Genomic DNA, 24,810 nt, shown 5'->3' with positions numbered 1-24,810 from the left:
GGTAGAAATTGCGATCTCTCGAGTGCATATCCATACACAAGGAATCGGCAAGTTTCGAGAGTGAATCGCGCGCGAGAACGAGTCGGAAAGAGAGATACATAAGACTCATCGGCCCCGTCATCGAGACACACCTCGTCCTTTTTACTTTTACGGTTAAAGCTATCGTTAAGGTGCTTCAATATTGTTACGTTACGTTTTCTCTATTCTTTCTTTTTTTATTACCGTCAATTAAGGTTAATGTTATTATTATTACCATTATCATTTCATTATTATTAGCTTCGATAGATCGCGTCGGAAGGATGTACGTCTGTCTCCTGGCAAGGAATCGAGAGCTGGGGAACGTTTTATTATTTGGACATTGCGAAAGAGAATAAACTTTTTAAGATGGAACTTATTTTTGTCCCTTACGTCTCGTCGATTCGATTTTTCATTGAATATTCCTCACCAATGAGACAGAGGCAGACTTCGAGTCTTGCTGTACGTGAACGAGCCAGTAATGTCAATGTATGTCCCTGTCTTCCCTTCCTCAACTCTCTCTCTCCTCATTTCCCTTCTCTTATTTGTAAATATCATAGAGTCTATTTATCCATCTAGTTAACCAACTTTCCGGTCCACGAATTCATTCTTCCCTTCACGTTTCTTTCCTCTCTCTCTTTGTAATTCCTCTGTGTATCGTTCTGCCCCTTCTCTCCTCCCCTCGCACGTACTACGTTACTACTTATGTTCTTTACGTTTTTTTTTTTTGCCATTCTTAGCATGTAAGCCATCCAACTTGCCAATACGATTACAATAAATATGTTTAGAAAGAAGAGATCGTGTGTTTATGCGTTTAGTTTTTACGCCCATTTGTTTCAGTTCCCTTCTGTTCGTTTTGACGTAAGTATTCTAGCTACATTTCTTTTGTTTGAGCTAAGTCGCGAATACTCTATTTTCAGAGGCTTTTGAACTTGGAAGTGTTAAAAATAAAGCGTTTAGAATTATTGAACTAAATAAAGAATGTTACAAATATGTGGGATCGAAAGTTAGTTCTGTATGAGTGAAATGAAAATATCAGTTTTAATAAGGAAATTAAATGAATTTGTTTTCTGCTTTTAAAATAAATGTCTGATATTAATGTTCTTCGTTTGTTCATTTCTACTTGCTGTTCAGAAGTAAGGAAGAAAAAGTGTTTAAAGAATGGAATTCAACGGAACACTGGATATTTCACTCGAATAGAATTGATTTTTTTATTATTTATACGAGTTTCCTTTATCTTAATGCGTACTACTTCCTCTAAAACTTTTGTTAACATTTCCTTCCTCAATATTCAAAAACTTCTAAAGTAGCAAAATTCGTGTTTCTCTCGAAAAAAACGTATCTTATTGCATCGAAAAAAGACACGCTGTACGTCGAATTGCCTACCCCGCTACTGTAAAATCAATCAAATATCCAACCAATCAGAGTTCTCAAGTACAAAATCACCCGCAACTAGATTCTAAATAATCCTCAAATGAGAGTTGAATTCAGATCTGCTGAGTACGATCTAAATTGGCAATCGATTTGAAGAATGCAAGACGAAAAATCTGGAATGAGAGACGAAGAAGTAAAGAGAAGCATCCAGTGAAAATTCCCACCGATGGAAAAAGAATTTCGAAATTATAGGGATTTGACGTTGAAAGTTGGAACTGATTCACGCGCAGCCAATGCGTATCGTCGTGTTTTATTATTTATCGAGGATGCCCGCGTACAGGAATAATGAATCGGACAGGAAATTGCCTCTGATACGGTTCGAAAGCGTGAAACCGACGCGAGCGTGTAACCACGTGGTACGCCATATTCCTTAAGCAGGGAGAAAAACAAGTTTGGGAGGGTGGTAGAGGCGTGTATGTGAAACGTAGCTCTTTTAGCCAGATTCCTTGCGTAACGTTGATGTTAATGTATGTCCAGTTGATCGCGAGATTAACCGTGACGATCGAGGACGGGGAAGGGGAAACGATCGTAAAATCGAGAAGACTCTTGGTATGACGATGTAAATTATACGCTTTGTCTTTTACTGCCGTTCGTTCGTTATCGGCTTCGTTACACAAAATACATAGAATGTATTGGCCTACTCCTGAGATTATTACAAACCTGATCTACCATATTCTACTTAATAATTTTTTCCCTCATCGACATCTTTTTACCAACAAATTGCAAGAGGTTCTTTTTCTTCCATTCCTGCTTCAGGAATAACGCTTAAGGAAATTCTTAATGAAGAATTATAATTAGTTTTTCTCTGTAAATCGTGAAGTAGAATAGACGACACAACTGAAAATAAAAATTCGAAGCAAAAACTAGTTGAAGTATGAACAAAAAAAAAAAATTAATTCAGAATCAATTAAAATATCAAAGAATCATTCCATCCAGTAATCTAGAGAAATCTCTGCGCCAATCCAACGCTAACTTGTTCTATAACCCACAACAACCCCCTTTCTGAGGACATATTTTATACCTACTTTGTACCCTTAGGTTCTCGTAGATCCTCATTGATAAGCGGAACAATTAATCGATGCAAGATAATATTCCCAAGAGAGGGTCGTTTAAAGAGCATCTAGCCAGGGGAGGCTGCGAATTTACGATCGTAACCGAGGGATTCAGACAAGCGAAGCGTGTTGCAGAGAAAAGCTCAGCTTTAATACGGATGCGCGCGACGTTCCCATCGATTCGACGTCGCGTATTTCACGCGGAACATGAGGAGACCGAGCGTTTCCGTCGTGGAAACGAATGGTCCCCGATTGCCGTCACCCCTCCGCGCGCAGCGTCGCGCAGAGTCACAGAAACAACAGCAATTTTTCCACAAAACACTCGCGTATCCACCGAGGACAGATGCCTCGTTAGCTCGACGAGACGCCCCCGTAACGAGGCCACGATGTTTCCTCGAAACCGGAAGTCTTTCATTAGCGATCGCAACACCTTCCCCTCCGTGATCCTCCTCGAGGATTCAGGAGCTCGTGCGTTGCGTTGCTCGGTGCCTTCTTGCGGCCTGTTTGTACGCAAATTGCACCACGGATTCGTCCGACCGCCATTCGAGCTTTTTATTTTGTCTTTTATGGTGACAGATTGTCAAGTATGTTGTGTTAATTGAAATAATTAATCTTACGAAAGCGTAGGACGAATTGGGTACATCAGGCGATCACAGTTCCTATTTTGCTCGCTGCAAAATTTAATGTAAGGCAGTATGGTGTGTGAATGAAGAAAGAAATATATCTGGTTAAGCTTTGAGAAGTATACAATAATAATCTAGATTATTGTACGTATATTGTAATGAGAATCTACGGTATGTTATAGTGAAAATAAACTGTAATATTCATTGTGCGGAATTTTGTGGTTTGTGAATCGATATCGTGATACGTGAAATATAATTTGATGAAGGTTTTTTTTCGAGAATTTAGATTTATTGTTTTAGTATGGGAAGATTTCAAATATTGATTTTTGGTACTAATATCTCCTACTATTGATAAAAACATTAGAATTCTTAACTTTTTTGTTAAATATCTTCTGTTTGGTAAGTATTATATCGTTTAATGAAGTGAATTTTGTATATATGCAAACTAGAGACGACCCATAATAAAATTGTGTAAAATAGATCATTTACATCGACCTCGACTAAATATTGATTTAAAGAAGAATTTGTTTCTGCAATATAACTTATTGCCAATTGACCAGCTCATGATAACATCGCAATCACTACATTTTATGGTAAGTATTTCGATATTCTTCTTTATCCCAATAAAGGTAACTTATCTTCTATTGATATAAAAGGTTTCTGAAGCATTTATCGAATGTTAACTCAAAAAATTTACCGACAGTTCTTCGACTGTCGATAATTGGTTCTTGGTCGATAAAATAGAACTAAAATTTGCTGAGACAATTGAACCACACTGACAATTAATTCAAGCCTTTACGGCGACATAATAATAATGGAACTCAAGGAATTCACGCAATTCACGAAATTTATTTAGTTAATTAATGTGTTACTTACATTATTCTTCGCGTTTCAACGCCCGATCACACGCCAACTCACGATGTTTCGATGTCTCGACGCCTTCTCGGTGAACGCAAATTCCAACACTGACTCTACTATCGCGATACTCTACAGTCATTCATTATAATGAAAAATGTCAAATCTAATATCTAAATTAACAGACTCTACTTGGTTCAACTGCCCTATCTACGCAACAAACACTGACTCTACGACCGCATTGCACGCGGTCACAAATTCTCTGAAAGGAAATCCTACTAATGGATTAGTGCTTTCTTTTTCTTATTGGAGTATTATTAACGTCTTAACAATTTAATAATGTCTCACCTTTAAAATGTATTTGAACAGCTTGTGAACTGTCATGGCGTCCTATCGGCTCGAGCGCCAATTCCTTTCATCTCCATTGCAGCCAGAAATCTGGAACAGAAAATACGAATTTAAAACAAATTTACCTAAGCAAATCGATGTTTATTATAAATTTATTATAATAGTGTAGTATTAGCATCAAGTCAAAAGGTGGAAAATGTCAGAAAGAATGATTACACTTTTCTCCAAATATCTACTGCATTTGTAATGATAATTGTACTAATATTAAGATAAAACTGGCAATAGTATATAAATGAAAGCAATAATAGCAATTTAGAGAGATCAGGAAATACGGTTCTTTTACCTTATTATATACGTCCTGATCAAACGCCTTTTAAACGTTGTCAAAAATTGCCTGCTGGCGGCGTTAGTAGTCGGATCATGTAGCGACATCTCACGAAGAAAAGTGAATCATTTTTTTAAAAACCGACAAATCTCAATTCTAATAAAATTATATTTTTATGTCTGTTAAATACTTTTTTCTAATTCTCGACGCTTGGATATACAATAAAGTTTTAGTAACAAACGTCAATGATCAACGACGATTTATTTAGTTTCAGTTTATAACTTTTATCTAATAGTAGATAAACTAAAACCCAAATAAATAGTGTACTACATTTGTTGAAGTTAGTTTAATTTAAAAATCCATACATTTCTCTGTTATACCATGATTTCTTCCCAAACTTTTTCTAATCCCCTCAAAATTGCCTTTGAACGTCAGCGTGGCCTAGAATTTTTTAAACAGCGAAATGCGTCATATTCCGAACCCCTGCGCCATCTTCAAAAGCGGAACAACAATGCCATCTGACGAGGGTCCTGGCGAATAGCTGTAAAGGTGTAAAAATCAAGCCCGAGGTTGTCTTTCTATCTCTCCCCGTTTCCAATTCTCTCGAGCGTACTGTCGAGAGTGTCGAGCTGACCACCGCGAGTGTGTGTAATGTCGACGAGAATGTTGACATTTAATTCTGCTCGTCGCGAGCAACGAGTACGTGCCGGCCGTGTATCGTGAATAATGTGAACGGCTTCCTCGCAACTAGCTGCACGCGGTCGTGATAATGTTACACGCGACGAGATTCACGTAAGCTTGCGGGCTTCATGAACGAACAATCGCTGTACGCGCGAGGGCTTTGGCTCGAACTGTGACGCGCCATATTGGTTCAAGAAGAATTGTTCGTAGTTAGTGGGGCTTTGGGTGAATCAAGTTGTAGTTGCAAATGCACGCGTAAGAATAACGCGATCGTAAATCGACGATGGAAGAGACTAAAATTATATATCACATCGACGACGAGGAGACCCCTTACCTGGTGAAGCTCACGATATCACCGGAAAGGGTCACTCTCGCCGACTTTAAAAACGTCTTGAATCGGCCGAATTACAAGTATTTCTTCAAATCAATGGACGATGATTTTGGGTGAGTGTCACGCCGACGCGCGTGTCCCTCGATCCTCGCGTATCGTTTGCCTCGCGAAATTATGATCGTCGATTGACACCGTCCTCGGGTGTTATCTTTCATCTTCGGGACGAGTCAATGGCCTGCGATTTCGAACAGTATCCGCTTTTGTGATACAGTCACATTTTGACAATTATCACCCTCGTTCTGCGTGTCTTTTTGACAAGCGATTTGTATCCATCTACTTGGGAGTTTAAACCCTGAGATGATTGGCTTATTATATTTTTATGCCGAGATGCTACGAGTTCAAAGATGAATATCACTCATGATAAAATTGTTTACTCCATGGGTGTTGAGCCGAATGATACTGAACACATTTTTTTTTTTCAATTTTATGAATATTTGTTAGATGAGAAATAACAAAGAAAAAAGGATACTGATATATGAAAAAATGCTTCCTATCTATATTTACGTACAGTATATTTCTGCTGTATTGTTATCCTCAGATTTTTATTATCTGTTTTTTTGACAATTATGCTTCTGATAGATAGTTTGTATTCTTCTTAATTTTAAATATCTATAGAAGCATGGTATGATCTATCTCCATTTTGAAAATTATGATAAAAAATGTATTATAGCTTTAATGCTTTTGTCTTTGTTTACAATGTACATACAAGAAGAAGATTAATTATATTATATTGTTTATTACATTTTTTTAAATTACTTAATATATTAAAACCTTGTTTGTCTTTTTAATAGTGTGGTGAAAGAAGAAATTGTAGATGATGATGCCCATCTCCCCTGTTTCAATGGAAGGGTTGTTTCTTGGGTAAGATAATCACATATATCCATAAATAATCCACATTAATAGAATTTCTTGAGAGATTATGACATGCATGAGTTTATTCAATTTGTTCAAAATGTATAATTCAATAATTACATAAAATACATATTTTGAAAATTATAAGTTATCAAAAGACTTGATGTAAGTTTTGTGATTATGTGTATATCCACAAAACTTAAAACAGAGAATATGATTTTTAATATTTTATTTTAACGTAATAGATAAGCTCCTTTTTTTGCTGTATAAGTGTTTTAGGAATTATGAAATAGGTTTAAGAACTATGTGAAGTCTATATTTAAAAAATGAATTTATTTATTAACAGCTGGTGTCTGCTGAAGGCAGTAATGTCTCAGATGGTGCATCACAATGCACAGATTCAGTGGCACACAGTGAGGCAAAGCATGATCGTGTTGATCATGTTACACCTGGTCACACAAATCGTGGTCCACCACCTCTGTCACATGATGACACTTTAACTGAAACTGAAAGTATTATAAGTAGTCGGCAAGGGCATCATTTACATAAAAGTTCGAGACACCATTCAGATAAATATGAAAAATATAACAAATACAATGGTATGTGTTCAATTGGTTTGTTCCTGATTAAGGTTGCTCTACTACTATTGTCATTTTTCTTATAGTTTTCTTTTTTTTTCCTTCTAATTAAAAGCAATGATATCTTTCATTATCTAAACATTGTTCCCATTTATTTATTGATTCAGGACTACGTATAAATGGTCATTCAAAGCACAGATCAGGCCATGGTTATGAGACTGCTTCTATTTTAAGTTCAGATTTAGAAACAACAACATTTTTAGAATCAGATGACGATGCAAGTAGCCGAATAACATCTACAACAGGCAGACATACTAACATGAGTAGTACAGTTGACAGAGCTACTTTAGGTAAATCTATGACACCTTGAAAATATATATCTTCTAAAAAAAGATAAAGATTTAGATTGAAAGATAAATTTAACTTGTATGTCAGATCGACGTAGACCGCAAAGAAGACGACGTCACAGATTACCACCTATGTCTCGAACGTCGTCGTTTAGTAGTATCACAGACAGTACAATGTCTTTAAATATTATAACAGTTTCATTAAATATGGACACTGTCAACTTCCTTGGAATTAGTATTGTGGGACAAAGTAACAAAGGTGGAGATGGTGGAATCTATGTTGGTTCAATAATGAAAGGGTAAAATTAATTATTAGAGCAATAGAATATATATGAAGACTAGTTTGATGCTTCAATTTGCAACTCTCTTATGTACAGGGGAGCTGTTGCTTTAGATGGTCGGATAGAACCAGGTGACATGATTCTTCAAGTAAATGATATTAACTTTGAGAATATGTCTAATGATGAAGCAGTTAGAGTACTACGTGAAGTGGTTCAAAAACCAGGGTATGTTATTGAAATAGTATAAATTCCGAGTAAAATAATGGAAGGAATGAAAAGATTGCCTCATGGATATTATGAATATATCTTTCAGACCAATCAAACTAGTAGTTGCAAAATGTTGGGACCCTAATCCAAAGGGTTATTTCACAATACCACGTACAGAACCTGTAAGACCCATAGATCCTGGTGCTTGGGTAGCACATACAGCTGCTATAAGGGGTGAAGGGTTTCCTCCACGCCCACCAAGTGCTACAACATTAACATCAACATCAAGCAGTCTTGCAAGCACATTGCCTGATACAGAAAGTGAGTTTTTATGTTTATCACATAAACATTCTCATGAATATATATATATAGAAACTCGCTACATTATCAAATACTTTTATTAGGACCATTAGAAGAACTTCACCTTACCGTGAATACCGATATGCCAACGGTAGTACGAGCAATGGCTCGGCCTGACTCAGGGTTAGAAATTCGTGATCGTATGTGGCTTAAGATAACAATACCAAATGCATTTATTGGAGCAGATGTGGTAGACTGGCTTAATACCCATGTAGAAGGATTTATCGATCGTCGCGAAGCAAGAAAATATGCATCCCTTATGCTAAAAGCTGGTTTTATTAGGCATACAGTAAATAAGATAACATTTTCTGAGCAGTGTTATTATATATTTGGTGACTTGTGTTCAGCCATGAGTAGCATGAAGCTAGACTGCGATACAGTTGGACCACTACCTCCACCAAATGCCTGGGACATGCCTTATTCAGGAACATATGCACCTCATTCTGCAACTGGTTACAGTCCAATGCCATTTAATTTCACTAATGAACCAACTGTGTATGGTTACCATCGAGAAGAAAGTGTTCATAGCGGTTCAGGTGAGGCTTACAGTTATGTCGCAATTAATAACACAAGAATTCAATGTATTTCAAACTGATGCGTTTTAACAGGAGGTAGTAGCGCAGGTAGCGAGCACATTTGCAAAGAACCTATCCATGATCTGAAATCTTGTTCTTCGGCATCCGAGTCCGAATTGCATATTCCATCAGTGCCAACTATGCCGAGTAAAAATTCTGGTAATGGGAATGGTTCAAATGGAAAGAGGTCTAATGGTAGTCGCAGTCGTTCCAGTGGTTCTGAACAGTCTGTGCAGACGGGAACTGGTTCAGGAAATCAACAGAACCAGCAAGACTTATCTGGTAGTAGACAGTCATTTCGCATTGCGATGGGAAATCCTTGTGAATTCTTTGTTGATGTTATGTAGATGCCGGTGTTGTAAATAGATGAGTTATAAATTCAGAGAAAGAGATACAATTGGAACATTGAATGAATACTTTGAAACATTTTATTTATCTGTTTAACGAAAGATAGACTTCTACAAATTTACGGAAATATGTAATATTTTTTATTTTATTCTTAATACTATTTACATTGTTTTTCTCAGTAAAATTAATATTTAAAAAAAATGGTATTTTCTGTTTATTGCATGCTTTTTGGCACTTGAACACGATATTTCAAAGTATTTATTCGCTGCCCTATTCGATTTACTTTTCAGGTTTATGTAATTCGTATTTGAAATTTTAACAATTTGTTTATACATGTTGTTTCAACTTTGCATTCCATTATGTACTATGTACGTTACTGTAATGATATCTTTAAAGTTCGTCTTTATTGAATATATTTTATATTCGTTAAAATATTTGCATGTAACATGTAAGTGTACATACTAATACGATTCAAAGAGGTTGCATCAAATTGTAATGTTTATATTCAACAAAGAGTAAAACAGGTATTTTTTATGTCGTAATAATGACAATACAATTTGAATTTCAATTTTCTTGTTCTTAGATTCTTTCTAATTCTTGTAGAAGTTGACAACTGGTTCATTCTATTAGTTTTTTGGTTTCTTACTATTGGATTAGTATAAATTTGAAAAAAAGATATACAGAATTAATGATATGTCCATTTTGAAGTAATATTTACACCCACCTTTATAATTGAATTTTTATATAAATGCGTACATTTAAACGAATTTAAAGCAAAGTCGTATAATGTGCATTTTATTGTGAAATACATAAATCTATAATATTTTGCATGAAACATACAATTGCTGTGCTGAAGTTTTATACATGAACAGCAATAATGAAGCTAGTACAATTACTATTAAAAAATAATTCAGTATTTAATTTCGACTATTCATTATTATATATACACTATGATGCACGCTTTATTATAAATATTACTGTGGTGTAATTGTTGATGTAAAGCACGATCGCACAAGAGGTAGAGCACAAGCATGGTCATGTAAATAACACAATTTATGTCGATGAATTTACGTAATGAACATTGCGATAATTTGCTACATAATGCATGTAAATTATACTTATTTTTTAAAAAGGTATGTATTTTTATTAATATTTTTCCATTGCTTGCGTTCTAGGATTGTCTACGACAATGGGGCAGCTATTTCTTTAAAATCGAGAGGATGTTGTTTCGAAATATTAAACGATTCACTAATTATTGCTTTACAAATGCATTTTTATTAAATAATCCGCTATGGAAAAAAATATATGTACAAAGAAAATATGCAATAAAAACGTTATTGTATATTGGGCAATTATTAGTGAATCATTTAAGTTAACATGGTCCGTGCGTGAAGGACACTTTTAATTGTATTCCTACTAATTCAAGTTATTATTTGGATGAAAGAAATTGTTTACAATTATGTTATGTGGTACTGCATCACAGGTTCGACAATATGTAAATAGAACAAATTACGCTCATATTAAATGTGCCATCTTATCAGTGTTAGAAAGTACTGAAAAATGCGACAAACATATAATTTATATACGTGCTTTCCAGGTGTATGCATTTCTTATTGTTTATGTTCATTGATGTCATCATATCTACAACATGAATATCCTCTGCATTTCACATAAGCTTATTTAATTTCAACGAACTTCGTCACACTTAATTGCGTCTTGCCGTTGCGTTTATTACATAAATTTTTATTTAGCATATCTTGTTGTATCTAAATAACGTTCTTACTTTCTTTTATAAAGTGCCGTTACAGAATAGTTGCATTCGGTGCACATAATATGCATTGGCGATATAAAGATATAAGGCTCCTTCAAATATGGTGAAATGTTTATTTTTAAACATCTCGCTTTAGGAAAAAAGATTGGTAATTTTTTATATTGAGTTTACAAATTTTTATATTGACAAGAACGACGGTTCCCATTACTCTCTTAATATTTATAAAGTATATAATCTAGTGGATATTATCGATATCTTTTTATATAATAACATGCAGCCATGTTTGAAAATTTAATTTTGTGCAATTTTCCAAAACAAGAAATGACTTTTCAGTATTTCATTTGGTGGCATTTCCTAAAAGTAGAAATTTTACATTCGTCCTTATAGAGAGTAACATAAAAATATCTCAAGGTAATATTTTTTCCTCGGCCTACTGAATACTCGATGCATATATGCATATCGAAAGACTCTTTGGAAAATTGCGCACTGACATTTAACTATTAATTTTAACGAACGTTTTCGTTTCGATAAAATAATTATGTAATTCGATATTTAAGAAAGTAGTTACGCAAACTGATTTATCAATATGATTATCATACCAGCCATTATATATATTATTCTGTAAAATATATACATATTTTATGTTGCAGACAGGTGTACAGTATATCTGAGAAACACAAAACTGGTGTTTATAAAACGATGAGATTGAATTATTGTTAAATGTATCAGGAAGGAGAAGCACAATGTAAAATGAACACAAATTTTGTGACTCTCAGATACACTAAGAATTTGATTTATTTTATTTTCTATTTATTGTGCCGCTCTAAAAGGACCTGCTGCTTTCTGTCTAACATACAAACGACTCAATTTCCTTTGCAACTTACGTTGTGCGCATGTGGATTACACCATGTCAAAGACGTAATCGAGTCATTTTTGTGCCTTGTGCTGCGCTGACGGTTGATGCAGAACGGCGTATGCACGAGGAAACTCACACACAGACTAGCGATTTGGCCAACAATAGCAGAAACAATATCTGTGAGTGTATTTTATTTTGTCACAACGAGTGATTCGTCACTCGTCCTTTTTCTTCCGTATCTTTCTTTTACTCAGAAGTGGTAGACAGTAATTTGTATCTAATATCTACCAGCAGTATAGACTAATTATTATCAGACTCTTATTTACTTAAATAACCATTAACGTTTCTCTTACTTCTTATCACCTGAAGTAAAACATTCTTCTTTACGTTAGGTACAGTTGAAGAAACCATTCATTCGTTTATATTTAGTATCGTTTATGCTCAGAGATAAAGTTGACTAACACATTGAAATGCATCTACAAACCTGTTTTGAAAATCTTTGCACTCCTAATGCTTGTTCTGAAACCACCACAGAGCATCATATCGAGCATCTTATCTGTACAAATGCTAATGCGTCTACATAATTTAGTAGTAGAATACACGACTCTACTGTATGTATTTTGAATATTTCTGTAATGCTCCTGCATATATCATATCACAAGGCAAACACGTAGCTTGGTGCCTGTGTACATGCAAGTCCTCTCCCCTCACCTTGACAAAATATCATTAGATTCAGGTTGATACATTCTTAGATATAGTACGTCCTTTTAGTGCAGCTAAGTCGACGGTCATGCTTGAAGCTAAGACATAAGATTTCGTTTCTCTTTTGCAGATGAAGAAGACATTCTGGAGTACCAGTTTCTGCATAAGTGAAGACATTTGTTAACTCAATACGTATACGTAACGGTGGTAATAGGAGTTGAGCAGGAAGTTAAGGTATATTTCCACTTGACTTTAATTAGGGTGGACGGAAGTAGCACACGTGAAACATATATTTATATATTTAAAATAGGCCAATTTTGATAAAACGTCATAGAAGGTAAAGAATCTAAACTCTCGTATAATTTGTAATGGCTAGATATAATAGGATTAAGGCCATCGAATTTTCATGTGGTATTTAGTATCACGCCGAGAATGTTTATATATACAATCTGCATAAATTTCGAATATATTTGAAGAAACGATGGCAAGAAAAGCGTGCTTCTTTTAACGCAGGGTGCATGCAGATTGAGAGAAAAAGAACTCTTCGTTGCTCGATACGTGTATTGTTTTATTCATCAACGCGTCGTATGTATACACCAGCGATACTCTTGTTTTTACTGTTAAAGAATTGTGGCGAAACTTTATTATTCGTCGCGGGTATTTTGTCGATTTTTCAAAAGCGGACCTCTTAGATAAGTCGTGAGTTTTTTTTCATTTCGAAAAGAAATTTCACGCGAAATTTAATTGTACTGTTAATTATACCGTACTGAGAATACGGGTATATAAGCATCAAATTAACGAGATGTGAAATCGAGACTACGATTACGTAGTAGATTGCAAGTATAGATTAAGAAGAGAAAGGGTAAGGCAAAAGTAATGTGAAATCAATAATATGAAAGGGTATTCGCGAAAATTCCTGATTTATTAGTACAATGTACAACTTACGACGGTAAATATGTCTCTTATAATCCTACGAAAATTAATTAGTATGAAGCATATTGTACCATTGTTACGAGCAATTGTTTCACTTCAATTTTCATGCTTCGAGAACGAAATCGAGCTTCTTGTAATTACAAATAATGAATTCCATTTATCAAGCTTTCTAACGCAACGTTCTTTCATAATTTTATAATACTCTTGTTGATTCAACTAACATTAACAAATTTGCTTTATACTAAATAATTGAGATACACGATACATGTACGATTTTATTTTTACTACTCATCCATTTAATTATCTCGATACGAAAGGCAATACGTAAATAAATTGTAAAGATAGGATTGTATAATTGGTAAAACCCTCTGTCCCCGGTTATGTGTGCAAGTCCAAGCGAACAAGTGCGAATTGTATGTTCTATCTCTTTACAGAAACCAATCGGAACCTCGACGAGTCAATATAAATCGAATGAAAGTTCATTTATCAAGACGCATTCTGACTGAAGTATTTTAATGTCATTATAGAGTACCATAGTACAAGGCGACGAGATAGTCAATCGATATTGCATTTACAACTGATACTAGTTCGTTTCTTGTATTTTTTACCTTTGCGAGAAGAACTTTTTCGAACTTTTTATCGCACGGTGTCGTCGGTACACCCTATATATTTGCGAATTTCAACGACTTTATTATTCTATTTATTATATGCGAGATACTAAAGATTTGTAAAAAAAAGAACAAAAGGGAGAAGTTGATGATGGAAGAGAAAAGAAAAATGACGCATTTACTTGGTCGATGATCAAACGAGACCTTCACGTGTGCGTTTCGTATGGCAGATTGAATGTTGACAGGTTTTCTTTCGGGTTTTCCACGAATGTAAAACGTGAACGTTTCTATCCATAGTATGTATGATTACGTGGATGTAACGAGTGATCACGAGGCTCAGATTATTCCGCAAGATCAAGTGAAATACGAAGCATAAGTTATAGAATGGCGAAAAAAAAAAGAATTCAATACATGTAGTAGTGTGTGGATATACAGGGAAATAGATTGTAAAGATTTTTATGACTGTCTCTGAAATTATTATTATTATTATTATTACTATTATTATTGCAATTACTATAATATGCCTTTGGTATGTCTTACAATTTCACTTAACGATCAAAACAGCGCAGCTGTTTTAACATCTACGGAGCACTTAAGCTACGCGATACTCGGGACCATCAAGCCAAACTATCGCATTACTTCTCACTACGAAACATATTTTGTTAGTCGTTCCCCTAATAGATTACGTTGCATGCCTGCTATTCGTTAAACCATAGCTTACAATTCAATATTTATTATTTACTACCGTCTCCTCGGCTCATCAATTCTTCCATGTTACCTTCTAATTAGCAGAAAGTATTTCTTTTACATCAAAGATTGTAACAAGTCTCTATAGTATCAACTACCATCAAAAGCATAAAGAATATAGTTTCAGTTTGTAACGAATACCTATCAACACTTTAGGAACGCAATTAATTCTAACGTTTCACGCTTTTGTCATTGTCTCGGTCAAGAAGGCAACGCGATACACAATCTTCCTTGATCGTCGTTGTTCCGTTCCAGCGTGAACATTCACTCGATTCGCGATCGATGAGCTTGGCGGAATAACAAGCACGCAGTTCATCACCAAACGGAGCATTTGTTAACCGGATTCATGGGCACACCGAGCGGACAATTGAATACTTCCGCGAAGTCCTTCGAGTTCGATAAAGTACCGATCACGCGAAACTTGCCGGGTGAATGCACCGCGGTTTTCAGCTTGTTTCTAGTCGCTTCCGGTCGCATCGAGCCACACCACACTTGGGCGAAGTTTAGGAAGAACAATTGCTTTCCGGTTGTGTTCAATCCGGGCAGAGCCTCGTCAGCGTCTCCATTCGCACGTAACCATCTCTCGTAAGCCTGTAAAAATGTTTAACTTGTGAAATGCAACAAATTAAAAAAAGTAATTAATCATTTGCATTCGATTTTCTTTAACATGTTCACTACCATGACAATAACTAGACAATTTGCTTCTTGGAATAGCTTTTTTCTAAACACTTATAATTAATATTCCTTATTTTAACTGTATACCTTTTTAAGATCGTGAAGAAAAAAATAAGTGATTATCGAGAAGAATGCTTACTCGGAAAGCTTGCTTGATGCCTCCGTTATCGGCAATATTTTCACCTTGCGTGTTAACTCCATCTATTTGCATCCCTACTTCGCTGACAGTGTAATGGCTGTATTGGTCTGAAAGATTAAATAGTTCACGAAGTAACGAGCGAAAGCTCAGGAAGAACTAAAGTACTGAAAACGCTTCCATTACCGATAAGGCACTGAGCTCGTTGGTGGAAGCCATAAATTGCTTCATCCTTCCACCATCTATGTAGATTACCATCCTTATCGAAAAGCCGACCCTTATCGTCGAATCCGTGAGTAATTTCATGACCGATCACAACACCAATCCCACCGTAATTTAGGCTTCGAGGGAAATATCTATGATAAAATGGTGGCTGTAGTATGCCAGCCGGAAACACTAAGAATAAAACACGATTTTATAATTAGCTAATCTTCGTCTAATTAATTTTAATTGCTTATAATTGAAAATGATACGGTAGACTGACTTATCCGATTCTTGCTGCGACTGTAGTAAGCATTGACAACTGCTGGAGCAGTGTTCCACAGAGTTTTATTAACAGGACTGCCGAGACGATCCTGTTCCACCCTTGTTAAATGTTGTAAAATGTTCAACATGTTCTCGAAGTATTTATCTGGACGGATCACAACCTGGAAATTTACCAGAAATTAAGTATGTTTGCATAATGAAGGCGTTTATCGAGTTATCTAATCTCTTTAGAGGGACAGAAAGGTAACTTCCTCCTTACATCTTTGTAGCGCTCATTCAGCAGTTCAGACTGTAAAATAAAATCAGGATAGCCAATTCTGAGTAGCATAGCGTTCACTTTCTCAGTAGCTAACTCTTTCGTCTCGCTATCGATCCAGGAGGTCTGATTGAGTAGTTCTCTGAAGGATCTTTGTATTTGTCGAGTCATAGCCAATGTCTATATAAAAAGATTATCGTGTTACATATTGTAGTGAATAGAGAAAAAAAAGAATTCTTACGTCGTTCTTGCTCTTCTCATCAAAGTACTTCTTCACGAACATTGAACCAACAGCCATACCCATGTTGGAGTTCACCTGTGCCACGCAAGTCTTCCATCTCGACGGTGCTTGTTCTCTTCCAAATAAAATATAATAAAATTTCTGCTTAGCTTCCTGGAAGCGATCGTCCAGATTATTCACTCTATGCCTGACAAAACGCCATAGGAGATAGTTTGCGACCGTGCTATAAAACAAAAGTAGACAACAATTAGAAATTCTCAAGCAAATGTGTACTATCTTAATTTTACCAGAAAACCTACCGTGGGTTAGTCTTCGAGAGCAGATTCACTAAATCTTGAATATACTGCAACGCGTAGACAACGACCGGTTCAGAAGTGTTAGTCGGTCTTGCTAAAACGATCGTCAGATACCGATGCCAATTTATCTGCGGCACCAGAGTCCTCAGTTCCCCAATGCTCATTCTCTGATAAAGTTCTGAAACGTTTCTTCTCTCGTCGGGCGAGGACGTGATCTGCGAAACGCGAAGTCAATCGTCGAGTCCTCCGGTGCGGAATCGAAACAGGTCAGAGAACTATGGAGGATAAAATTGTCGAATGTTAGACGCGTACCTTGGCGAGCTTCGTCTCAAATTCGATTAGTCCGTCAGCGTCGATGGTAGCGTTCTGCAAAGATGCACCCAGTAAGGTCGCGATTTTTATTAAATAATTTTTGTAGGCCTTTAGATACATCGTATTCGATGGCTGCAGGAAGTAGTCCCTTGTGGGGAGACCCAGCGACGTCTGGTCAAACTGTAATTAGAATTTTCTTACATTTCTATGTAGAAAAAAAGGACGCAGTTTTTTAGAAACTTGAGAAACTTAGTATACAGATCTCATTGTTTATGTATGTTCACCTGTATAACATATTCATCACTGTTCTTAATATCTGGCGCGACCCACTCAGAAATGAGAATGTCATTGTTATACAGTCGCAATTGAGCAACCAAGAGGAGCCAGTCGAACTTTTCTGGATCCCAGTCGGGTCTTAAGATAGGCCACCCCCCGAGTTCGTCCAGGAGCTGTATAAGTGGCCGCTCCATGCGTTGCTCCAAGATCTCTAGCCACATTGCACGCGTTAAAATGTTTCGAAAGCCACACTAAATCAATCTAATTTCAAGAAAAGAAAAACATCGATGGAATATCGACTGACATTTACCGTAATTCATGCAACTTTGGAACAGATGCTTAGCCTTGATAATCGCGTCGTCCGTGTTTGATTCTAAATTCCTGGGTATAGGATCCTCGAGCAGTTCCTTCAACACAGAATCCAACGACTCCCTGATCATTTCGAAAGTGTCGTACGCTGCCTTGTCTTTCGGTATAGGGTTGTGCCTTGCCCAATTGCCGCAGGCGAACTGATAAAAGTCCTCGCACGGGTCAGCGCTCCTGTCCATGTACTTGAGCATGATTTTTGCTGCGGCGAATATCTGTTTCTTAAAAAGCGTATGAGCAGAAATTACGCAGAGCGACTAGAGGATCAGTGCGCCAAGTGTACCTTGAGCCTCCCTGATCGCCCACGCGTTCCCTTCACCCTTCCAAAATGCATGAAAATCTGGACTGGAGTCGTCGTCAGTTTGGTCTTCCGTGATGGGTAAGTTGGTGTCCGAATCCTCGACAGAAATCGAGTGTCTACCGCCCTGTTCGCCCTCGTCAGATTCGTCTTGAGACCGCTCCTCGATGTCGTTATACTTCCCATTGGACAACTTCGAGCGCAGCTCTTCTTCGCTTTTACGAGTATCGTAAGTATGTTGACCGTACCTGAAGAAGATCATAAAAGTGGAATTAAAATTGTAGAGTTAGTTTATTTAATTATTAGCGAAAACATCCACTTTAGACTATTACTAACTCTTGATAGTCGGTATTCTGTATTTCCGAGTTTTCCTTGATCTCGTCGGCATCCACTTCAGGGTAGTAATCGTCCAGGAAATTGTTTAGATCCTCGTCAGTGTCCCGGTCGTCTGTTTTCCCAACGACGTAGTCACTCGATTGCACCTGGACGAAGTACTTGCTTGAGAATGTTAGTTTTCAGTTTCTTGAGAATTAAAGGTGTAATTTGTCGATGTTCTACAAAAAACAAGGGATCGCATATGAATTGCATGCCAACAGTTGCAAGAAATTTGTTTGCTTCGGAAAAGAATTATTTTTTTTCCGTTTGTGAGTTCTCGTAGCTAGGCATAGGAAAGAAAAGACAAGTCAATTTCAATTGCCCTTGTACGATATGAGAGGATTGGTAGTGGGACGATCGATATTTATACAGTGCACCAGTAACACTAATTTGATGTTGATTAACGCTAATTAACGTTACTGCGCACGATACTCGTTACCCGGAGTGTCTCGTTTCCTTCTAAAACCATTTCGATAAATTGCTATGAAAAATTCGTTCCTCTTCAATGTGATTTTAAAAAATACATATTTCGTGATTAATCAATCTTTTACCTCTTTCCTAAAAATCTTTGAAGCTACCTCGGCGACTATTATGACTTGTCATAGCAATATTAACCCTTTGCGGTCTCCTTTTACTCCATCAATTTTAACACAGACCATCTCAACTCTCAAAACACCTACTAATTACATTAACTAGAAACAGCCCATAAAATAGGAAAAACGGAGTCTATAAAACCGCAAAGGGTTGAAAATGAAAGGGGGCCACGGTAGACAGGCGTTTTAAAAGAAGATTCAGATCGTCGCTCACACGTCTTCGTTCTCGTTCGTCCTGCGACAACCCCTCGCGATTCTCGCTACTGAGACTCGATCTGAGAAGACCGTTCACCGTTCGCCAGTGCCCCGTCCTGGTACCGTGTCGATTCGTAAATAAAATCCTGGAGGATGCGGTGTTGGGCTTGTCAGGCTTGAAGCCGCGAAGCGAGGAGGATGCAGGACTATCCTGAAAACGATCGTGGCTCTCTTCGGGACCGTATATTTCGCCAATCGACTGGGCCACGGTTCGATGCTCCCTCGAGGCTAAACGATCGTGGAGACTCGAGAAAAAGGCGGACGGATGGGGTGATCGGAAAGGGTGAAAGTGGAGAGTAAGAAGCACGGAGAGAAGAGACGGTGTATCGGTTAGCTAGAGCGCGTCTGAGTGTGGAATCGTTTTGAATTTGCTTGTGGATAATGTACCCCGTCGAGTTCTCTCTTGCGTCGCTGCAGCTGCCGCGGTGGAAGGGCTGTCTCTACCGACACGTAGCTTGTTTTCATTCCAGATATAAGGATTCTGTCCTCTTCCTCTTCTTCGCCCGTCGGCTCTGTCTCGCTGCGGCTGGTCGCTGCCAACACAATTCGTATCAATAACCCGCCACCCCATTTAACCGACTCTCGAGCGCTCTTAGTACCCCTAACTTCTGATGTCTCAATCTTAACTCGCCAATTCAGTCATCATTCGCGCGATCCATCGCTCCTTTTTTTCGTAACCACGACATAAATACATCACACTAGCACTTTACTCTACCATTTGGATGGCCGAGCAGCCAATAAACCGGACGTCGTTAAAATCAAGTTCACTTTACGAGGCTCGTTATAGAACGGCAACAGACTTACACGGAAAGGTTTCCTCGGTCCTCTCGTCTTGCCTCCGGGTCGCGTGGATCAGATACGTGCGGTGATAAGGAGCCTTCCCAATGACCTGCGACCGCGACAAGGCGATGAAGATTATAGTGATCGGCAGTAACACGGCTGGGATCAGCAGCATCAACTTGACGCGAAACCGCCAAGTGTCGTTTCCGCCCATGCACCACCTGCGTGCATCGAAATCCCCAATCTCTCGTTTATTCTTTACCGTTTACTAAACCATCAGAAACATCCTGTGCAACTTCTTACGAACTTGAGTCGACCGGTCTCCTTGTTGATCGCCAATCTACACGAAGGACACGGTCCACCGCTGAGGAAGTCGTCGTCGTTGTACTGAATCGAGCTACTTCCACCCCTCATCTTCTCTGAAAGCAAGTCGACCCTTTCTCAGTCTGTCCTCGACCTCGCGTTCTACTTCATCGCGCGATTCCTCGCGGCCACGAATTATAGAGGAACGAACGAGAAACGTATCTCGCGGTGGATCCTTTTTCTAACTCCTGGTCTCGTCGCCGATCGCATGCGTACCCCTAGGAATTTTACACGGGGTACACGAGGTCGGCTCGCTGGGCAGGTACACTCGCACGGTCCACCGCGAGATGGGAACCGTTCGATCGGGGAACGGGCGAGCTTCGAGCGAAATCGGAGCACTGGATTCGAGTGATGACACCGCGCCCGTGAAGAGGAACAGACTGAAGCTATTGTACGGCAACGATCTCGGCACGGCGAATGTTAATGTAACATTGCGCGTTACGGGCAAATTAGTCCCAGCGACATTCGTACGGGAGTAATTTACATATGTAACGTCGGCGGTGAACGCCAATGGCGATGGTAACAACAATCGAGGCGGAGCTCTGTACGTGCACGCACACCGCGAGAGGCATTTTACGCGCTCCTTACGTCCAGTTACTCGTCAATCGACCCTAATAACTTGCAGTTATCGTTCAATAACGCGTCGCGCTGTTTTACATTCTACACGTGACCCCTGACGTTATTAAGTCTTTTCTCATCGCCAGCACCGATTGCCGTCCAAGACGTAGGAACTTCAAAAGGCGAACGAGCAATCGTCTACCGCGCTACTTCCGATTTTTCGCTCGTCACGTACCCTCAATTGACCGTTACCGCTGTAACGCGTTCGAGGTCTCTTTCCGCGAAGATATCCAGGGCACTGTTGTTTGGAAGATTTCTGGTAGCATTTCAAGAACAGATAATATGATTACAAAGTGATTGATTGTAGATTTCCTTCTCTTGTACCCTTTGATTTATAAGATTTGATCTACGAAAAATTGACTACTGAAGACCTATTAGTAGACTGTAGTATTCTTATGTATACAGTATTTTTATCGAAGCATATTTTTTTTCTATTATTTTATTTTTATATTAGATGCTTCCTTCTATTGAAAATCGTGAGTCAGCCGCGCGATTAATATCGACGATTTAGAAGGACGCGTTCATGGTCAACGTTGATTATTTCGGTCGATTTGAATCGCAGAGATTCTTCTTTTAATTATGTTCAAGGATTAACTCACTGTTTAGTTGAGTTTTCCTCTTACTAATATAATCTTCATTACTGGATAAGACATTCCAAAATACTATATTGCATCCGTAAAGTTCTTCAGCGGTCATCATTGTCGCTGTACGATAAGTTTAGTGAATGTGCAATGCTTCAGAGAAAATCACGATATTGAAGTTTGCAATTAGATCACAAAAATGATTTTTCTTCTGTGTTTTTAAAGTGACAAAAAAATCTAACCGTATATTTTGTCGCGAAAACGAGAACTCTTTAACTTCTGATTTCAAGTACCGATGGTCTTCTTTTTTTGATACATTTCAGCGAGACATTCATTAATTATCGTTCATAGAATACAGTCAAATGATGTCTATAGATTTAATATACTATCGTGTTATACTTACGATAATTTAAGTAAAAAATGGAGTCAATACGGTATAAAAGGACACTTTTATAAGTAAAGATAACATTCTACTTCTTGTTAGTTTTCTATTTAAATATATTTTAAACTATATTATAAAATATTATACAGCTGTTTGCATAATATTCTTTTCTCTCAGGATAAATTTCCTACAATGTTCTAGTTTTACTTCTTGATTAAGATTGTAATACGATGGGCCAGGATATGAAATTGTGGCACTACCTAGACATTCTTCTCCATTATACAGAACAGCAAACTGCAAAAATAATAATAAATATTATTTTCTATAGTACAGTATGCTATTATAATCTTGAAATGTATATCAATGAAGAAACAGTACCTGTCCCTCTGTAATTGCTCTTAAAGGTTGACTAATGCGAATTAGTAATTTATTATCTAAGGTTTTGTGAACTATACAAGGAACCAAAGCATCTCTATGTTGAAAACGAAAGTGACAATTTATAAGATTAGTATAACCACTGAGAGTGCTTGGTTCTTCAGATATCCAATGAGGAGTTTCTGTTTTCACTAGGTCTGAATACAATCCTGGATGATCTGTTCCAGGTACCTATTAAATTAACAAATAATAATACTCCATTTAAGTAATGAGTTTTATGCATTAAAGTATTTTTACATACCACAAGTATATTATTTTGTTCATGATCCTTTTTGTACACAAAATATGCTTCTGAACCACTTGAAATTTTTGTTCTTTGGCCTACGGTCCAATGATGAAAACCTCTATGTTTTCCAACAACTTTTCCATTTTCTATATCTATAAAGTCTCCAGGTTTATCAGCTATATACTGTAAATATGAAAGTTCACAAACTTTATAGAATTTGTTCAGAGTAACAACATTTAGAATCAGTCTACTATACCTCAGATATAAAATCTTGAAAATCTCGTTTGCCCACAAAACATATGCCCATGCTTTCCTTTTTATTAGCAACTAAATTCAGACCAGCTTCTTGAGCAATTTGTTTAACATTACTTTTCAGATAGTCTCCAAGAGGAAACATAGAATATCGCAAAGATTCTTGTGGAATTTGACACAAGAAAAATGTTTGATCTTTGTTCTTGTCATGTGCATGAAATAAGCGAGCAGCTAGAGCACAGTTAAAATAATATTATGAATTATTATGTTTAGTAATAGGTAGTAAAAAAAAAATATCATACTTGTATTTGGCCTAAAATGTTCAAGATAAGGACCAAAATTAGTTCTAGCATAGTGCCCTGTAGCAATAGCATCTGCTTGGAGTTCAGTACGTGCAAAGTGAAAAAATTGGTCAAATTTAATTTTTTTGTTGCACAAAATGTCAGGATTTGGTGTGTATCCTTTCTCATATTGATCTATCAAGTAACTAGAAAAGAATAATAAAGATTAATCAATGATATTCAATGTAACAATATAAAGATAAATACCTAAAGACATTGTTCCAATATTCCTTTACAAAATTGACTTCCACAAGAGGAATCTTCAATCTGGTACAAATCCATTGCGCGTGTTCATAATCCTCTTCAGTTGTACATCTTCCAGTTTCATCAGCAATATCCCAATTTTTCATGAATACTCCAGTAACATTGAATCCTTTGAGAATACTACTATTAAAATTTTGAAAATGTTATTAACAATACACTATGCAAGTATTCTGAATATTTTAATAGTACCTTTATTTTTTAGCAATAGTGCTGCTACTGCACTATCAACTCCACCAGATATGCCCACAATTACTTTTTTAAACATTGTAGAGCTGATTCTCTTATTGCAATGTATTAAATTAATCTTTTTACTGATAAATATACAATGTACTTTTCAATACTGTTGTATCATCTTCATTCATATAAAATTTGTCAATTCTAAAACATATGTTCAGGAATTAATTAAATAAATGTATAAAATGCTAATATTAATTATAGATGGTATATTTAATTAACATGTGTACAATGTAAAAAGTAACAATTCTTAAACGAATATTGAAACTTCATACTAAGATGTAATTGTCCATGAACAAAGTAGCTTAAGCATCTTTTTTGTGGTAAATAAAACCATGTTATTAATACAAAAATATTGGTGTCATTTTATTATATAATGTATGTAGAAGTAAATAAAGAATGATTAAGTTATTCTTTAAACATATCATTTATTCATTCTCAAATCATCAAAGAATAATAGTACGAGTAGCAATTCTGAAATAAAGACGAGCATTAATTGTTCAAACGTGTACGCATGAAAACGACTACGTTCCAACAATTACACAAAAATTCGAATTAATCGTTCATCTAACACGCTTTTAACCTTAATCGCATTCGTATCGATTTCTATGCGTGCACAACTGCGATAGTAGCATTTCCGAAAGAACTTACGAATTTATGTGTATCGTAAAGGTTAAAAGAAATACCAAATCGATCACGTGGTATAGTATACGTATCGAATAGATTCCGATTACGTTTTAGGTGTAGCAATGTATAGAGAAGCTGTGCGCCTGCCTCGCTGCACGTGTAGAGAGAAAAATCATATAGACGGCATAAGAAAGAACTTAACGAGAGACATTTCGAACGAAACACAATCACAAGGTAGATTTTCTTGTTCTGT

At 36.9% G+C, this 24,810-nt stretch overlaps 3 protein-coding genes across 12 annotated transcripts; 1 reads left to right on the top strand and 2 right to left on the bottom strand.

The window, feature by feature from the left end:
• The first annotated feature begins 5,273 nt into the window (after positions 1–5,273).
• Dsh (Segment polarity protein dishevelled) lies at positions 5,274–14,093 on the top strand. 4 transcript variants are annotated; one of them, XM_076384956.1, is made up of 11 exons: positions 5,274–5,777; positions 6,516–6,585; positions 6,923–7,175; positions 7,322–7,504; positions 7,590–7,800; positions 7,879–8,007; positions 8,096–8,310; positions 8,394–8,885; positions 8,958–9,206; positions 12,732–12,938; positions 13,969–14,093. In XM_076384956.1, exons 1-10 carry the CDS (start codon positions 5,617–5,619, stop codon positions 12,770–12,772), a joined length of 2,004 nt encoding a protein of 667 aa, XP_076241071.1. In that variant the 5' UTR covers positions 5,274–5,616; the 3' UTR covers positions 12,773–12,938; positions 13,969–14,093. The 4 variants fall into 4 exon arrangements, with proteins under 4 accessions (XP_076241071.1, XP_076241072.1, XP_076241073.1 ...); XM_076384957.1 differs by having other exon boundaries at positions 12,732–12,835; positions 13,969–14,012; XM_076384958.1 differs by lacking the exons at positions 12,732–12,938; positions 13,969–14,093 and adding an exon at positions 10,448–10,616.
• Positions 14,094–14,605: 512 nt separating this feature from the next.
• Positions 14,606–20,948, bottom strand: LOC143183434 (neprilysin-4). 4 transcript variants are annotated; one of them, XM_076384951.1, is made up of 15 exons: positions 20,542–20,948; positions 20,259–20,455; positions 19,842–19,987; positions 18,568–18,713; positions 18,217–18,479; positions 17,878–18,135; positions 17,576–17,778; positions 17,292–17,471; positions 16,983–17,194; positions 16,684–16,906; positions 16,446–16,622; positions 16,185–16,347; positions 15,887–16,096; positions 15,704–15,810; positions 14,606–15,480 (listed from the first exon to the last, which is right to left on the bottom strand). In XM_076384951.1, the coding sequence occupies exons 1-15, from the start codon at positions 20,646–20,648 to the stop codon at positions 15,205–15,207; spliced, it is 2,868 nt and encodes a 955-aa protein (XP_076241066.1). In that variant the 5' UTR covers positions 20,649–20,948; the 3' UTR covers positions 14,606–15,204. The 4 variants fall into 4 exon arrangements, with proteins under 4 accessions (XP_076241066.1, XP_076241067.1, XP_076241069.1 ...); XM_076384952.1 differs by lacking the exons at positions 20,259–20,455; positions 20,542–20,948 and having other exon boundaries at positions 17,878–18,154; positions 19,842–19,980; XM_076384954.1 differs by lacking the exons at positions 19,842–19,987; positions 20,259–20,455; positions 20,542–20,948 and adding an exon at positions 19,414–19,552 and having other exon boundaries at positions 17,878–18,148.
• Positions 20,949–22,260: 1,312 nt separating this feature from the next.
• Positions 22,261–24,666, bottom strand: LOC143183437 (mitochondrial tRNA-specific 2-thiouridylase 1). Of its 4 annotated transcripts, none has more exons than XM_076384960.1 (8): positions 24,582–24,666; positions 23,886–24,074; positions 23,640–23,805; positions 23,394–23,578; positions 23,096–23,322; positions 22,855–23,022; positions 22,557–22,784; positions 22,261–22,472 (listed from the first exon to the last, which is right to left on the bottom strand). In XM_076384960.1, the coding sequence occupies exons 2-8, from the start codon at positions 23,959–23,961 to the stop codon at positions 22,320–22,322; spliced, it is 1,203 nt and encodes a 400-aa protein (XP_076241075.1). In that variant the 5' UTR covers positions 23,962–24,074; positions 24,582–24,666; the 3' UTR covers positions 22,261–22,319. The 4 variants fall into 4 exon arrangements, with proteins under 4 accessions (XP_076241075.1, XP_076241074.1, XP_076241076.1 ...); XM_076384959.1 differs by lacking the exon at positions 24,582–24,666 and adding an exon at positions 24,514–24,570; XM_076384961.1 differs by lacking the exon at positions 24,582–24,666 and having other exon boundaries at positions 23,640–23,819; positions 23,886–24,019.
• Between the last annotated feature and the right edge of the window lie 144 nt (positions 24,667–24,810).

This window comes from Calliopsis andreniformis, chromosome 9 (assembly GCF_051401765.1).
Source record: "Calliopsis andreniformis isolate RMS-2024a chromosome 9, iyCalAndr_principal, whole genome shotgun sequence".
Taxonomy (NCBI): Eukaryota; Metazoa; Arthropoda; class Insecta; order Hymenoptera; family Andrenidae; genus Calliopsis; species Calliopsis andreniformis.
This window is presented reverse-complemented; position numbering and strand designations above follow the sequence as displayed.